Here is an 18,279-nt window from a genome sequence, read left to right on the forward strand (position 1 = left end):
AGACTAGGAGACTTGCAGTTCAACTTCCATTTCATTCTTGTGCTGCTTCAACCTACTAAACACATCTCTTCTTGATGTGGAAGGTCCCTCTGGGCTGGCAGATCTGTCCTATATGCTTGTTCACACCTGCTTCAGCTTGAGCAGTTAGACATCAGAATAATATTTAAATATCCCTAACTCGAATATCAAATTCCCACTTGTACCCAAGACAGCAATCCAGAAAGCTCCCTCTTGCAGCATTTAAAACTCAGCAGGTGCTGCTCTACGCAGTTTGGAACATTCCTGTGGGCCCATATTTCTCTCACTTATCCCTACTCTGGTTGCGCTCATCAGAATTACCTTATGGAGGTGCCCCACTCTCAGCATTACCTGTAGAGCAAGCACCAAGCAGCTGGCTCTAAATCTCTAGGATATCAGTGCCTACACATAGGTAGAACATCTAACTTAGGCACTTGTGTAGCTCAGAGACATCCCCATGCTAAATGTGTATCTCTTGCCTCAGTGTTACTGCAATCTAAAGTAAAAATGGACTTCTACTTTAAGAAGTAAAATGTGGAAGTCAGTCGTTTTCAGTTACAAATATTAGGTCACCTTCAGTTACAAATATTAGGTCACCTTCCTTCTTCACATGAGACTCCTTGCTTGATATAAATGCCTATTTCTTCTGCGGTGCCTGTACAACGAATGGGAACCTTAGATCCCCTGCTGCTAGATTCTGGATTACAATCAAAGATGTTACATTGCATGGCTAACTGGATTTTTTACTGGATTCAGACAAATTCTTTTCTGCATTAACTACTGTTTTACTACAGAAGTAACTGACAACATACTTCAGTGCACTTACAAAACACAAAATGGAAAACAGGCTGTAAAATGCTGAGGAAGACAGTATTTTTGACTCTTACCGAAATAAAGTGCGTTTTTCTAAACGTAGGTCCCGAGACTCCAAGATGCTACTGTCTTGGTGCAACACAAGTGGCTACAGAGCATATGTCAGGAGCAAAAGAAGAGAGCAAATTAATTTTAAAATATGTAAAAATTAGGAGTTGAGCGGTTAAAAAAATTCAGATAACTTAGAAGATTATTAATATAGGTTGTATGCATTCCAGCAGATATTCATTTACAATATGCAACACAATTAAAGTGTATTTTTTTACTTTGGCCAGTTGTAAGACAAGGACCAAACTTTAAAATCTACTGGAGCTAGAAGGTACTCGGGAACTCAGTGTTTTAAAACAAGCCTAGGTCCTTCAACTTAAATAAATTATTACAGAATGACGCATTAGAATATATGGCAAGTTAGCAGTCACTAAAAGATTTACAAGAACAGGCACATAACTATGCTCATTCTTTGACTTTTCTCATTGTAAACATCTAGATTGATCACAAGCACAAATTCAGGGCAATAAATGTTTCACATCCACAGTTTCTCTTTGATTTGGAGATACTTCTGTTGGAATATGAGACATCACCCACCAGCAGCATGGACTGCTGTCTTGGAAGTTTTCCTCAACGTTAAAACATGTACCTTAATACTAGCATGAATTCTTCTTATTTCTATTTTGATGACCTGAATGTCATTATGTTTCTTTGCTTTAATGAAGTACCATTTATTACAACACATTTGTTTTCTTTCTGGATACTTTCAATTAAGTACAAGCTAATAATTTCCCTGGACAACCTATGTGGACTAGATATCCAAATTAACTTATTATTAGGAAATCCTTGTCATAAGCTCTTCTGCTTTCTGTAATGTAGATACCACAACCACAGTACTGCCAATGTAAAGCTATAGGCAGAACCAGAAAGAAGCATTACTATTGATAGAACAGGATTTCTTATTAGTAAAATAAGTATGAAAATGCTTTAAAGAAAGCACAAGAAAATGCAATACCTTATCACCTCCAACTAAAAAAAGGTCCACTGCAGCTATGTTAATGCCATGTTTCTCGCAGAGCCCAGATAGCACCTCTTTGATAGAGAATCCGGATTTAACAGCCATTTTGCTGGTTGAACCATCCGGAAGGTTTATACAGCAGTATTTGGGAGATTTCTCTTTATCTGGTACAAATGCAGGTAATCTTGAGGTTTCCGACTTGATAGGAGAAAAGAAAAGTCAGTGCCCAACAGGGAAAGTAAGAACATGCCTAAACTTTTAGAGTCTGTACAAATTGAACCAAGAAGCACACTATCTACCATTTTTACAGTTTAGAAATCCTTCCAAATATCACAAATACCAGATAATTTTAAAACCTGAAAAAAACAGTTTAGATAAAAGCAACAGCACTGCAAAAATCCAAATGTATTTCAAGAAGAGATGAAGTGAGTGCATAAAACAGGTTACAATATTCTCGAATTATAGAACAAAACTCCTAATCAACAAGTGTAAGTAAATAAAAACTTATTTAGCTTCCAAATTGTTATGTGTCTATACTCAATAATGACCTGATGATGTCAGAATTACCATTGGCACATAATGAATCAACATTTAAATGATGAGCAACACATTTAAACATCAGGTTCCCAAAACACAATTTCCTTTTCTTTCAGCATAATCTGAATACTACACATACAAATACACCACAGAGAATCAAAAAAAAAAAAAGTCACTTAATGATCATGGGGTTTTTTATTAAAGAGAACAGAAGGCTAAGCCTAAAGGGCACAGCATTAATCTTTATTCTAGAGTAACACTAGAATAGCAACACTGCTACAAAATATCACAATTCTCTTTAAACATTTAACAAAGAGCTCAATTAGAACTTAAAAGGACAATACAAAAATACTGTCTTTTATTAGGGTACTCATTGTGCTTTTTCTCTTCTCTAACTTGTTGCTTCTCATCTAAATCACAGTAACCTTCTGACACTCAGTTGGAGGGGGAAAGAAAAGAGAGGTTGTTGATGTAGGGAGGCTTTGCATTTTCTGTTTCTTAAAACTTTTCTGCAACAGAAATAAAGATGACGTTGCCTTGCTCGCTTTCCTAATCAGTATTTGTAGCACAGGCAAAATTACAGTTGCTAGAATCTAGTCTGCTAGAGGGATATCAAGACTACAAAAGAACTTGTGAAAATTTCCTTTTATATACTCTTCCTCCACATCAATGTAGTTAAAATGAAGTATTACAATGATGTTCTACTATTAATAGTTTCAATTTTGCATTTCATTAGATTTACACTGCAAAGGTAGAACTTGATGGTTAGAAATCACAGTGTCTTCACTGATTATAAATCAGAGAATTGTTTAGGTTGGAAAAGATCTCTAAGATCATCAAGTCCAACTGTTAACACTGCCAAGTTCACCACTAAACCATGTCCCTAAGTGCTGCGTCTAAACACCTTTTAAACCCCTCCAGGGATGGTGACTCCACCACTGCCCTTGGCAGCCTGTTCCAATGCCTGACAACCCTTTCTGTGAAGAATTTTATCCTAATATCCAATCTAAACCTCCCTGGTGCAATTTGAGGCCATTTCCTCTTGTCCTATCACTTGCTACTTGGGAGAAGAGAACAACCCCCTCCATGCTACAACCTCCTTTCAGGCAGTTGCAGACAGTGATCAGGTCTCCCCTCAGCCTCCTTCTCTCCAGGCTGAACAGCCCCAGTTCCCTCAGCTGCTCCTCATCACACTTGTGCTCCAGACCCCTCACCATCTTCACTGCCTTTCTCTGAACTCTCACCAGCACCTCAATGTCTTTCTTGTCATGAGAGGCCAAAAACTGAACACAGGATTCGAGCTACAGAGTACTTTCCTACACACTATGACAAAAATCAATGGTTTGCAATGAAATTCCCTAACTCTTCTTCTAAAATCTTAGAAAAGAGAGATAAGTTGTAACAACTAGATGAAAAATTCACAACTTTAAAAGAAATAGAGAGGAAAGAAGCACAACAGACACTGGTACCAAAGAAATAAGTCTAACACAGCTTGCATACAGGTCAAGCAGAGGGACAGCTTTAACATGTGATTGTTTGGAACAGAGTATCAAAACTCTGATAGGTGGAAAAAGCTGTTTAGAAAGAGCTAGAGTGGCTCCCTTTGGAAGACAAACTTTTGTTCTGGAAGTTTACTGGTGCCTGACAGACAAAATGCAAATGATATCTTTCTGTCATGAAGACAAAATAGATAAACACAACCTCCATTACATTTCTAGTATCCTAAAATTGCTTAATATTACATCTTGTCCTCTAACAGTATCACCTAAAAACTCTTTCTCAAAATATTACTTCAAACAAATTACTTCACACTACTTGAAAAGATAGTAATTCACTGTTTTCACTGCATTATTAAGAGCCAGCCATTACCAAGTCAAGACTAGCAGTTGATGACATGGAGCCTTGTGATTCCCGTCGGTATGATAATCCATTGGACTGAATAGAATCTGTTTGTGGAAAGAATCAGCAATCAGCAAAAAGGCTTATTTTTATAATTTATTATAATAGAGAAAATTGTTTCAAATATTAGCTCCTCTGGTCGGAAAAATATTCTTTTCATTAAAGGAAAAAAACACCAGATCTTTATAGTTCTGTGCGCTGAACCACAAAAATCCAAAACAAGATTTGGTCGAGTTTTTCTTGTTTAAGTAACCCTTGAATAACCCCACTTGCTTTTATATTAGAAAGAAAATCTAAATTTTTTTTATTTTTACTCTTATAATGATTTTTAAAGTTATTCTACCTCTTCAGATATTTTGAAGAGAGGTAAATATTTCTAAAAGTGCAAGTATGGTGTCAGAAAACTAAAACCTAAGACAATCACTGGTCACTTTCAGAAGTTTAAGTCTATAATCTTTGCAAATGCCTCTGATGTCTTTTCACAGGAATACAATGCAAACACTTAAAATATCCATACGATCAAAGGTATCTTGTGGGTTTGGGCCTTTACTAGAAAATAGAGAAGAAGAAACCACATGAACAATATGGTCCAAATTTGGCGCTTCAATGGAATTTCTCTGTTATTTTTAACTCAACTGAGTTACTGCAAAACTTTCATCTCTTCCTCTACAGGCCACATGCAGGAGCTTTCACAGGGGAACTCTTCCTTAAACTATTAAAAATAGTTAAATATAATAATAAAACAGCAGATTACAAAGGTTTTCACAACTCTGACTCTTCTTTCTTCATTTTACTCAGGAAAGGTGGAAACAGGTAGTGAAGGTGCTCAAAAGTGAACATACCTGTGTGGTACTAATAAAAGAAAGAAAAGTAGGATAATGCAGATGGAGGAACTTTTTATAGCTGTAACTATAGCACTACTTCTATGTAAAGCTCCTGAACTTCTCTGTAAAGAGTTGAAATTATCTTACTATAAAAATAGTAGCTCTCTGCTTGAAAAAGCAATTGCCAGCACACAGAAATGCAGAGTCTACCGGAAAGCTGAATAAAAAAGTCAAGAAAAACAAATTTAAATATTTTCATACTTCTTATCTATTTATTGTACATCTCCTTCCATAAAACTTCTAGCAAGACTAACTACACTATGGCTTCTGACTTGACAGGTTCTCTTCCTTCTGCCATAGCCAAAGATCTGCTTAGATGCAAACTAAAAATGATAACATTTGTCACATCTATTGCTGAAACAAAATTTGCAACAAAGTGGGATGTGACTACTTACCATTTGGATAATCACCATTTTCCCTTCTCTTCTGTGATTTTCCCAAACTTTTACTTCTTGACCATGAGAAAAATGTTCCCCTTTTTTTCTTCTCAGTGTCCTCCTCTCCTGACTCTTCATTTAAAGATCTTCCTGACTTTGATTTACCACTTAACTGTCACCAAAACACAACTAAGTTATTGGCTGGATCACAGTTGTAAGTACATTATCTAAAATAAACCTTCCCACACTTCTTCCCAAAATGAAAGTGTGATGGTCAGGTTAGCTGCCTTCTTTACCCCACTCACAAGTGTATTTGCCAGCATCCCTCTCAGTAGCAGTCAAAAAAAAAAAAAAAGACAGTGGAAATAAAAATAAAGAGATGGAAATGTGCTACTTGGTAGGGAGTACAAAACAGTAGCTGGAAACAAGCCACAAAGAGCTCCTGCAAATGTGAAAGAACTCTCCAAAGCTCACCGGTAATGCCTAAATTAATGTGGAAAGGCCATTTGCCTTGCTTTTCAATCACAGAATTACATTTTGTATTTCACATATTTTTCCTAGGCTAGGCTTGAACATGAACTGCATTTAAAGACAAAGTATTGTTTAACATTTACAAGCATAATCAAAGTATTTATTAGTGCTGAAGAATACAAACATCAGGAACATTTGATATAAAACTAAACTTGCTTTAACAAGCTACTACTCTTGTTAGATAATTATGATATTCCTTAAAATTCTACCTGTAAAAAGGCTCCTGGTCATAAAAATACGTAATAGCAGATGGGCTAAAGCATGGGTGTCAAACTCACTGGGGGCCACATCAGCCTTGTGGTTGTCTTCCAAGGGCCAAATGTAATTTTAGGACTCTATAAATGTAACTGCTCCTACATTTAAACAGTCCTAAAATTACATTCGGCCCTTTGAAGGCAACTGTGAGGCCGATGTAGCCCCCACTGAAAATGAGTTCGACACCCCTGGGCTAATGTGTAGTGATTGACATGAAAAATGCAAGGTTACAATTTACCCATACAGTTATGTAATACTATGGTGCTATTATCTACATGAATTAAAAATAAACTCTAAATAATGTTAGGGGATCGGTAAGAATAGTGGTAAGAATACTGGTCTTATTTTCAAGCAATGGTATCTGTTTTACACAGAATTATCTTAGGTCAGTAGTTTAAGAAATTAAAAAACTATCCTCTGCAAAAATGAGTTAGATTAGGATAAGCCTTCTCCAATAAGTTCTGATAAAATGTCTGCTCTCAGCAAAGGTTAAAATATCACATATTAATTCCAATATTAAATCAAAATAAGTTTCTGAACTGATGCATTAAAATAATTATTTTTTTATTTGTACACATATACATGTAAATAATAGCAAAGTTTTAAAATTATATTCAGGAAGTCAATAGCTAGAAATCTGATCGAAAGGTATGGATTTAAAGGAAAAAAAGTATTTTCCTGAGTATGTAAAGATTTTGTAATTATATTTGCTAGCACCACCAAACAAACATTCAAATTGTTTTTTATATATTATTCTTGATCTTGAAAAACATTATTTAAGAACATAGTTTTCAGATAACAACAATGCAAAGGTCACCTTTTTCGGTGTTGAGATATTGGACTTCTCTGAACTGATACTGTGTTTAGAAGTGGGGCTGCTGGGAACACGCTGGGGATCAGGAAGAGGACGACCTTCTACTTCAGCTAAGATGCATTCTTGGTAAAGGGGGGATTTGAGAAAGCGAGTATAGCTATCAAACTTCATCAAGTTAAATATCTGAAATAAAAATCCAAAGGATAATGGTTATATAAGCTTAAATAACACATTGAGAAAATACATCTACTTTGCAACAAACAACTCCTACAAAATTTAGGACATCAACCTGTACACAGCAGTAGACGTGACTTTGTTTAGACCTGGTTAAATACACTCCACCAATTTAAAGTGAAACATGATTTGATCTATTCCCTTAGCAAAGGTTCAGAAATATGCTACAATTTTGCAAAGTTCATGAGAAGCTGAGATGCTATGGAGTCTTGACAACGCCATTCTCAGAGCCGTTTTTATGGCATTTATGCCTTTGTACATTCTATGTGAAATGCATAGCAAGCTAAACATATTAAATATTTTTAAAGATCATTACATCAGTACTATATGTGACAGGATTATATTATACAAGTGTGTCTTAAGGTAGCTGTGAACAAAAAATAGTTCATGGTCTAAAATTCAGGAATATGATATAATCGCAACGTGCAATAGTATGTTCCAGTTAGGGACATTTAAATATTATTATGATGCCTAATTGCTCAAGCTGAAGCAGTTGTAAACAAGCATATCTGAAAAAACATTATGATTGCCATCCTTCTTTGGACATGACAAATTCCCTACAAGCAAAAAACAGTATGCGCCACCCAACTGGTTCTGGTATTTCCAAGAGTCTCCAGGGAAGTTCATCAGTGGCCCAGTGGCAGGTGGAATCACAGAATCACAGAATGTTAGGGATTGGATTGGAAGGGACCTCAAAAGCTCATCCAGTCCAATCCCCCTGCCAGAGCAGGAACACCCAGATGAGGTTACACAGGAAGGTGTCCAGGCGGGTTTGAATGTCTCCAGAGTAGGAGACTCCACAACCTCTCTGGGCAACCTGTTCCAGTGTCTGTTACCCTCACTGAGAAGAAGCTTCTTCTCAAATTTAAGTGGAACCTCTTGAGTTCCAGTTCACACCCATTACCCCTTGTCTTACCACTGGTTGTCACTAAAAAGAGCCTGGCTCCATCCTCGTGACATTCACCCTTTATATATTTATAAACATTAATGAGGTCACCTCTCAGTCTCCTCTTCTCCAAGTTAAAGTGACCCAGATCCCTCAGCCTTTCTTCATAAGGGAGATGCTCCACTCCCTTCATCATCTTCGTGCCCTGCGCTGGACTCTCTCCAGCAGTTCCCTGTCCTTCTTGAACTGAGGGGCCCAGAAATGTACACATTATTCCAGATGTGGTCTCACCAGGGCAGAGTAGAGGGGAAGGAGAGCCTCTCTGGACCTATTAACCATCCCCCTTCTAATACACCCCAGGATGCCATTGGCCTTCCTGGCCACAAGGGCACAGTGCTGGCTCATGGTCATCCCGCTGTCCACCAGGACCCCCAGGTCCCCTTCCCCTACACTGCTCTCTAATAGGTTGTTCCCCAGCTTATACTGGAACCTGGGGTGGTTCCTACCAAGATGCAAGACTCCACACTTGGCCTTGTTATATTTCATTAAATTTTTCGCTGCCCAACTCTCCAGCCTGTCCAGGTCTCTGGATGGCAGCACAGCCTCTGGTGTGTCAGCCACTCCTCCCAGCTTGGTGTCATCAGCAAACTTGCTGATAGTGCACTCTATTCCCTCATCCAAGTCATTGATGAATATATTGAATAAAATCATTTTTCAGACTGCGCAAAGACATTCTTCTCCACAAGCATTAGCCCAAAGCTTTTCTGGCAATCGGCAAGATGCTGCAGCCTCACAAAAACATAATTCAAACTGAATGCTGACTTCCACATTATTGCCCTTCCCCCATACATTCCCATGCCCTCTTTGGGGCTACCTGCCATGTTTCTTGAGCCCCATAACAAACTTTTCCACATGGTAAGCTACGGAAAAAATACTTTTGTAGGGTTACTTTTGCCAGCTTAGCAGGCTGAAATAGCTCAACACAAAGACTAAGGTGCCCTCAATGCAGTGCCACAGACAAGCCAGTGTCAGTGACTCTTCCTACTTGTAAAACTGCTCACTAAGGGGAATCTCTCATGCTATGAATGAAAAATACAATCCTTCTCTTACCACAGTTAGGTACACTGGCAAAATTCAAAAAGGCAACTAGTTTTGGAGCACACACAGTCTTCAGGCCAAGGCTCAGTGAATTATTTAGTGTACACAACGTACATAGCTTTGAAACATTTCTCAAGTTCTGTTGAACTCAGAGAATAGTACTGCGGCGTATTGCCAAAACAGCATAAAATATGGAGGACCAATTGCAAGAAAGCAAAACCCCTCAGTCTCAAGGACTCACAAATACACTGCTGACACAAGGTTATTGGGGAAAATGGTAAATACAGTCTGCAAACACCAACATAGATGCAAAAACCAAGCTAAATGAAAAATACAAAAAGCTTCACCTGTCCTTGAGTTTTTTAAGAAAATGAAACTTACGGAGGTTACACTCCTCAACAAATCACAATATTTTAAGCTAAATGCAATTTGTGCCCCTGAAATCTAAGGTATGATTCTACAGCACAGCTAACACTAATAACTTAAATTTAATACAGTTTCAGGATGAAAAATGAAGCTTTTCAGATTTGCCTCCTGTCACAGAATCTAGCACCAAAAGAAGATGAAATTGTTATTCTGTGCTAGGTAGGAAGATTAAAAGAAAATATTGCAGAGAACTAAGAGACACAAGGGGAGTTATTCAAGAGATGAAGTCTGCAAACTTACTATATTTAATACAGCAAAAACGTTCTGATCTTTTAACTTTGCTGGACAGAGTGATGACAGCTTAACAAATTTACCTTGAGCTGATCATCATCTGCCCTACTATGTCGCTAGCCCACACTACAGACTCAATTTCCTATTTTTAGCATTATTATCATATTAATTTGCACATTAATGAGTTCTGCTTATTTGGAAAAATCTAGCAGATGCTACTTCTTCTTACAAATTAAAAAGGAAACATAGCTTATAAAAGCATTATTTGAACTTTACACATACACGCTCCCATTCCTCAGCATCATGTAACAGTTAATTGATGACCAGCACAGGTCAGCACCCTTGCACTCTATGCTCAGTGCTGAAATCTAAAAAATCTCATGAAAGACCACAAATCCAGAGCCTTTGCATTATTAAGATGGTAACAGCAACATAAGCTGAACATTGAAAGTCTATGGGTGTGTTGCAATAACTACACATACCTACAGCCTTGTGTTCCTGAGGTCATCAAACCTCATCAAACCATCAAACCACAAACTGACCTACTGCAGAACCACCAATTGGTGCAACCAAGATCTGAAGGGCCATCAAGGCAGATCATTTCCCGGCACTGACCTCAGCCCGGCAACACATCGTGAGTACCTCGGCTGGCACACCCAGCTCCGGGGCCGCTTACTCTGGCCGCAGTAACTCTCATCGCACTTCAACTAATTTTTCAGTGGGAGGAACAGGCCGGACATCTGACAGAAGAACTGCACAGGCATTGATTATCCAAGAGAAGCAGGTCAAGCCCAGACGGGCCACATGGATTAGACCCACAGCAGCACTTCAAATCAGCATTTTCACCCACCTCATAAGCCCTCCGACCTAAGGACACAGTGTTTTCAAAGAAGGAAAATAACCTGCACCAGCCCAGCCACCAGATTTGTTAGAACACCCTCTGCTCCACCAAACAACTGGGAGAGGATGAAGAGGAATTCAGGCATAGCCTCTACAAAGCCACAATGCAGGAAAAAATCTCTGGGAAGATCAGGGCTGGTAATTCCCACAGAAGCCTCACACGTTGGTAGGTGCAGGGGTTGTAACATTAGAAGCTACCAGACCAGCAGATAGACCTACCTGCCATCTCTGCTTTGCAGATGGAGGAAGATACTACACCCACCTGCTCTTGTGCCCCAAAATCATGCAATCTCATGCTGCACTAAGATGAAGATTGTGACCTGTTTCATTTATGTGGTTAAATCTATATCCTTGATGTCTAAATAACACGTTCTCAAAATTATTTCTACTAATAAATTATTAGAGTAGGAGTTACCAAAGAGATTACTTAAGAGAAAAAAAGAAGAAATTTAAATTCTACAGAAAATGTGAAATGTATCCTGTTGTTATATAACTGTTCTGTTCTGAACATCAAAAATTATTTAAAATGCATCCACTTCAGAGGTCTTCAGACACCAACAGCTTTAACAAGCTCTTTGTTTGACAGTTCTATTAAAGCACAAGGGAAGGACTCCTTCAAAACAACAGACATATTTTACAAATTACTTTAACCAAAATTAGACACTATTTGTGTACACAATTGTCCACTAAAGAAAAGAAGAAGCAACCATATGCAAACACCATATGCAATACTGTTGCACCACATGGCATTATTTACTTGCACTAAACCTTCACGTCAATAGTAGTATTTTTCAGATTATTTTTTGATTAGTGTCGATTTTCCACACAGATGCAAATGTACAGAAAGTCAAGCAGGATTCTATGATACAGCCTCATTTTATTCTGCTAATAGAATCTATATGATCTTGACCTTTGTCTTTTTATGTATAGTGAAACATGCAGCATGTAAAACTACTTTTATGGATTTTAAAGCACTTCAGATGAAAAGATAACAGACGTAAATAGTACAACAGTCATATTTTTTGTGGTTACCTGAAGTTGCTGTTCCTTGAACATATCTGGATGTGGAGAATTGAGAATATCATCCGCCAGCTGTGCCTGGCTGTCAATATTAACTGGGGTTGTAGCTTTGCTACACAAGAACTTGCTGAAGATCTCCCGAGCTCTGTAAGAAAGCTACAGAAAAGAAAGACTAAATGTATGTTTGCTTTGCAAACATATTTTTATACATGTATTTTTTATATATCAATATATTCCACACAAAAATATACAGCCACTCCAGTCTCCTTAATATACAAGTATTTTTCATTTAATAGCTTTTTTTTAGTTTTAGCATATAAATAGGGTTTTTCCTTTAAAAATAAAAATATTCATCAGATATTACTTAAGTAGTAAAAGTTGCCATCAGAATAAAACTTAAAATAACCAAACTATAAAAATAAAGAAGGTGAAGCACACCAGATACTGTCTTATGAAAGAGAATAGATTTTTTCAGATTTCAGACCTTTATGTAACATTTACTACTTAAATAAATCCTCTACGCTTCAATTTCTAGAAGTCAGAAAAAGGTAAACATATATTTACTGTCAAAAACTTTTATGTTCTGTTTTTAACTTGTTTATTTTGAAAGACCTACATTCTGAAAATAATGAAAAAAAAAATAATCAAACTGATTTCAAAGCCCTTAAGGAGAATGTTCAGCAAACACACTGTTTGAAGACAGAAAAGAGTGGGGAAAACCTCAATGGTCCACAAAAGTGGAAAGAAGGGCTTGCAAGATGAAACCATTTCCCCAGTGTGAACCTGACTAGATTTGGCTGTGGTGTCGAGAGAAGTGTTGCCAACCTGCGCAAAATTCACCAGAATGGCCTGACCTACACAGGACTGTCTTAAAAGGATGAGGTACAGATTCTCATAATTTGTGAACACAGATGACCACACTCACAGCAACAGATATATCTACGTTAGTTATAAACACATTATCTTGGCCAGTGGAGGCAGTGTAGCTGAAGGAGCACAACAGAGGCCAATTTGTGCCTCTCCTTAACACGTTAAATTAACTTACTCTGCACTCACTTGCCCTGGGCGGCTGCAGAAAGCCATTTTTCAATATCCAATCTACCTTAACTCATTTTTACAGAGCTACATCTGCACTTTACTGCAGTCTAAATATATCCAACATCTTAAACGTGGGACAGTACTCTGAGGGGACTGAGAAAATTAGAGTCCAACCCTATATATTAGTCAAGTCACAGTACAAAGACCAAGCACAGCTCAAATCATTTCAATAATCTTGAAGAAGTAACAATTTTTAGAAAGCAACACCATGTATTGAAATACAACATGGACTTACCTCTTTTTTATCATGTGCAGGTACATGGTTAAAATATTCACAGGCCTGCCAAAATAAAATATTTTCTTCACTAAATTCTTTCCGTAGAAAGTCCTAGGGGAAAAATAAAACCAAATAAATGTCTCAAAGAAAATAAGTTACTTGCAATTTCAAACAACATATTTATAGAACTTGATAAGTTTGCATAATAGTAACATTTCAATCGGCCTCACAGTCCAGTTTTCTTCTAAAATAAATATCAATGCCTTACCAATATATGTCTAGAGCTTCTCATCTTCCTCATTTCTTTCTAAATGTATATAATTGAGAAGAAACCATTTCTCATTTGCATGTACAAAGATGAAGTTTGAAACTTCATGTTGAGCAGTGTGTATAAACTAGTGAATAAACTTCTAATAAAAACGTAAATAATTTATAACTACATTTAACAATTACACTGTAAACCTTCTGTCTTTAATTGCGGTTCTACCAGTATAATAGAGTAGATGTGTATCAAGTAGTGCCTATAATCAATTCTGTATTAATTACAGCATCTTTCTGCATCACATGGCAACTACAAAAAAAATCTTTTATCATTGCTTGCTGATGTGGTTACGTGGGTTCTCCTTGGAAACACATTCTTAGAGGGGAAAAAAATCTCCCAGTACAACACACAATAATTTGGACATTTATTTTATAGCATACAAAAGTCCAAATGAAGACTGAGACCCCATTCAGTTGAACAACTGTCCCTGATTCAAATCTCTGTAACTCAATATTCTATCAGTATATGTTTCTTGAAAGCATTTTAACCATCGAGAGGGTGGGGTGGGACGGAAGATTTTAAAAGAAAAATTAACTTGGTCCTCCAGAAAAATTATCTAATTTAATTGGAACACTGCTTGTTTATACTTTAGGTACCTGTGTTTAATTGGAAATTTTATTTTACATCAGCCCACAAGCCACAACTTTCACTCACATGTCACATTGGAATCACTCAAGCTTCTACAACATACAAGGCAGTCTCAGAGGAATATTCACAGAAATACTTAAAATTTAACATTACTTCTGCTTTTTAAGGTTTACATAGAGTTTAGGCAGTCCAACTGTAAGAAAGCAATTGAGATAAACTACAATACAGAGTCTAAATTCACTAGTAAGCTCTCAGTTTAAACTAGAAGTTCTTCAGATACCTGACCTGAGACACGGAATGTATAAAACACAACTCAGAGAGTAGTCAGGGGACACTTCTGTGTTTTACATGTAATTACAGATTAAAAGAGCATCAAATTAGTGAGCAGGAACTGGAAGCTAATTGCCTACTTCCCTGCTCAGTGCCTTCACTATGAATCCACAGTCAATCTCCTGCTTGCTTTCTGGCCACATGACTTGGGCACAGCTGGCTGTACAACTATTTGGCTTCCTCAGAGAGACGAGTGGTGGCCCAGTCAGAACATGATGTTGCAGTTGTCACACATGGCTGGGAGCTGGAGATGTCGGTCTGAACCACCTGAGGAGGGAACTTGCACTCAGGTGTCTCCCTCCCTGCATCACTGCTCTAATCAGCAGACTATTATGCAAAAGGTATTTGCAAAACATGCAAAATCTCTTCTTCTTAGAGAGTAATAATTCCTGCTCTGGGACAAAGCTGTCCTCAGGACAGGCATGTGCATGCTGAATTCCAAACGCACCCAGATCATTACCATGCAATCATTAAGTAAACGCTGGTGCTCCAATGTTCTTGAATACTGGCAGAAATGTGTATCTTTTGGTTGTTGTAGGTAACTCCCTTCAGACCGTGGGCTTTCTGGGCTTCTCTTTGAAGGACTGTTAACCTAGCACTTGAAAAGGCTGCTTTTTTTTCAGGCACCATGACTCTGCTTTATGCCAGGCTCCAAGGGTTACACTTCTAAGTGTATGTAAGTTTGCTGGTGCCTTAAAAGCTATGAGAAAAAGCAACTAAACCTTCAGTAGCAATTCCCCAAACTGTATCATTTTTCAGGTGGATTCTAACATTAGATTAAAATTGTAATTTTTCTTTCAGTCTGAGAATAAGTCTCAGTATCTTCACAGAAATAATAATAATCATCATCATCATCATATAGGCTACTCTACTAAGAAAAGTGGAAAGACAGGGAACATAATATCCAGGATACATTATTTTGCTTTCATCTTCTCTGTTTCCTCAAACACGTGTTCACTGTTAATGTGGGTTTTTTGGGTTCCTACACCATTTAAGATGGAAGTCTGCTTATTAATCATTTGATATTTTAATGTACTTTTGTATCAAGAGTCTGAGTTACTGCATATTCTAATAATCTACATCTCTTATAGCATAGGTTTCTCTATGTCCTCTTTGTGAAAACTATTTGGGTAGCACAAAATGTCCCTGTGATTCAGAATCAGCAACAGACTTTCAGAGCAACAAAGTGTATAAATGCAGAAGTGTATAAACTTCTATTTCCTTACATATAAAACAGACGATGCTATTTACAACTTCATAAATGTGCTGTGAAGAAGCTTAATTTATGCTCTGCAAAATATTCCACACTACTGCAAGCTGCAGCTTTAACCAGTGCTGTTAACTACCTTAATTACTTCCAAAAAGTGTTTCTAAAAACCTTTTGCAGGAAGATAAACCACTGTATCTTTGATATAATGTTCTACATGGCTTCCAACATTTCAGTAGGCAAACATGAACAGATTACTAGTTCTTAGGAAACCACTGAAACTACTGCTTCTTTCTTTTTTCAAAGGCTACGGATACAAATATAACCAAATGTGTTTTATAAAATGGAGAAGCTTTCTACAAGTTCAGATACAAAGCTAACTATAGCCACCATTTTTATCTGAAACTTTTGCTATACAGAAATGCATGGCAATGTGTGTATTACTATGAACTCTTATTCAAATGCGAACCAGCTTAAACTTAGAAAGATGCTCAGATAACAACTGTGTAACAACAAACTCCTGTATCCTGTCCTACGTAAGGATAGTGTCAAGAAAGCAAAAGGAATATATTAAAATTACTGTAGCAATATCAGGTATTTTGAAAAGCCTCTTACCATCCCTCGAAACCTACCGAAAAATATTTAACACCAATAGGATCCTGAAGAAGACGCTCAAATGAAACAGCCCAGCTCGCAACTCTTCTTTCACGAAGTCGTCGGCAGCTCTGTACACTGGGAAGACTGGCATTGCTACTGAGGCTGTTTTCACTGATGCAGTCTTTTAAATCAGTACTATTCAGCTCTGTTAAAAAAAGGAACAAATTTGTCAATAAAGTATTATTCATTTTCACTCTTCAGCATTGTTTACTTGATTTATCACACCTCCTGCTCAAGCTGACAGTAGTGCAGACTTCAAACTATCCCTCCTCATTTTTATTAGGAGCACCTGCACAGGAAAAGCAACCCCAACCCTCTCTCAATTTTCTTCTGTTCCACTGCAAAGTAAATTAAATGAGTGCCCTAACAGCAATCCCCTGCTAGAAGCAAAACAAGCAGACACAAAAGCAAACCTCTTTACTTGCTCAACAAAATAAGTATTTTGGACAAAATTTTTCTGCTCACATTCCTCACCCTGAGGACTGCAAATCCTTTCTAAGATTCTTCAAGGAAGGTAAACCTTTAAGAACCCACTGTTCACCAGAAAGTGGGCAAAAACCTATTTAGTGACAGGAAAGATAAAATTTTATACATTCTTCAATCAGTAGACAGGGACTCTGAAGTTCTTCATGGAAATGAGAGATTCCTGTTAAATGCTGAAAATGTAGGAAAGGAGTCAGCTGAGAAAAATACTAAGGAAATGAGCTCATAATGGGTACGTTCCTCATCTGTGGAAAATAAAGGTATCAAACTAGAGATCCTAAATTTATCAGGGTTTATGATGGAACAGGGATCCATGACTGCCTTATAGACTTGAGCAGCATACATAGTGCAGTTGGGAACCTCAAGTTGAGAACTGACAGGATTCACTGGATCTCAAAAAACGGGAATCTCTTGTATTCTGAGAGACAAATTAATAAGAACCCATAAAGAATTCAGGAAAACAGAACCTTGTGTAGCAGCATGACTGTAATAATTTCAAGTATTAAGCCCAGATCATCTTTGTCACATATTAATAAACACGCAAAAAATTCTTAAAGTGACCACTTGTTCAGAGAAGTGGAAAAGTGGAATGGCTGCTCTAAGTAAAAGAGGGAACTGTATATAAAAGGGTTCTGTTCACAAACTTGTCACTTAATTGTTGTGTGCCCTTTTACAAATCACCACTCTCTCCATCTCTTGGTTTACACAAATGTAAAATTGGTATAGTGGTACTCATAGACGATACTTCACAGAGGTGATCTGAGATTTAACTAATTGTGAAGATACAACTAACTAAAATCTTGAGCTACTCAGTCTGATCTTATAAAGGACTCTGCCTGGAGCAGGAGATTGCACTAGAGAGACAACATACTGAATAATTCTGATGAAAATATTTTAAAAAGCAGATATTACATCCTTTGAAAAATTAGCAGTAATAGCATGAGGAAAATAATTTCCTCAAATAAAATAGATAACTTCAATAATTCTATGCCAAATGGAGAAGTAAATATACAGCTCAGTATAAAAGTAAATCGAGTTGGAAAACTGAATTCACAAACAGTAAGAAATGGACTATTCTTCAAAGACATTTTTACTGTTGCTTATTTTACTCAGGTAATCACCTGGACTAAACTAAAGCAAGGAATGAAGAGTTATGAAGAGAGCTATAAACATAAGAAAAATTAAAGAAAAAATTAGTTTTGAAACTTCATTTTTTAACGTATTATGTAGCTTAGAAATATTTACTGAGACGTAACAGTTAACTACTGCAAATTTCTGTAAGCAAAGCTATTGTTTAAGACAAAGATACAGAATTAGATTAGGTAGGAATGAAAATGTAACTTTATATTTACAACAAGGATAATGTTTAAGGACCATAATAACATATC

General features: G+C 37.1%; 1 protein-coding gene across 6 annotated transcripts in view; it reads right to left on the reverse strand.

Moving 5' to 3' along the window:
• RGS12 (regulator of G protein signaling 12) overlaps positions 1-18,279 on the reverse strand; it is an 89,816-nt gene that overhangs the window by 21,382 nt on the left and 50,155 nt on the right. For all 6 annotated transcript variants that reach the window (XM_082050709.1, XM_082050708.1, XM_082050706.1 and 3 more), the window contains exons 5-12: positions 16,384-16,553; positions 13,323-13,415; positions 12,002-12,145; positions 7,198-7,377; positions 5,613-5,766; positions 4,304-4,380; positions 1,895-2,095; positions 906-979 (exon numbers count right to left, since the gene is read on the reverse strand). In XM_082050709.1, coding sequence (XP_081906835.1) covers positions 906-979; positions 1,895-2,095; positions 4,304-4,380; positions 5,613-5,766; positions 7,198-7,377; positions 12,002-12,145; positions 13,323-13,415; positions 16,384-16,553 — 1,093 coding nt within the window. The remainder of the gene's footprint in view (positions 1-905; positions 980-1,894; positions 2,096-4,303; positions 4,381-5,612; positions 5,767-7,197; positions 7,378-12,001; positions 12,146-13,322; positions 13,416-16,383; positions 16,554-18,279) is intronic.

Source organism: Streptopelia decaocto, assembly GCF_964273445.1.
Source record: "Streptopelia decaocto genome assembly, chromosome: 4".
In the NCBI taxonomy this organism is placed as follows: Eukaryota; Metazoa; Chordata; class Aves; order Columbiformes; family Columbidae; genus Streptopelia; species Streptopelia decaocto.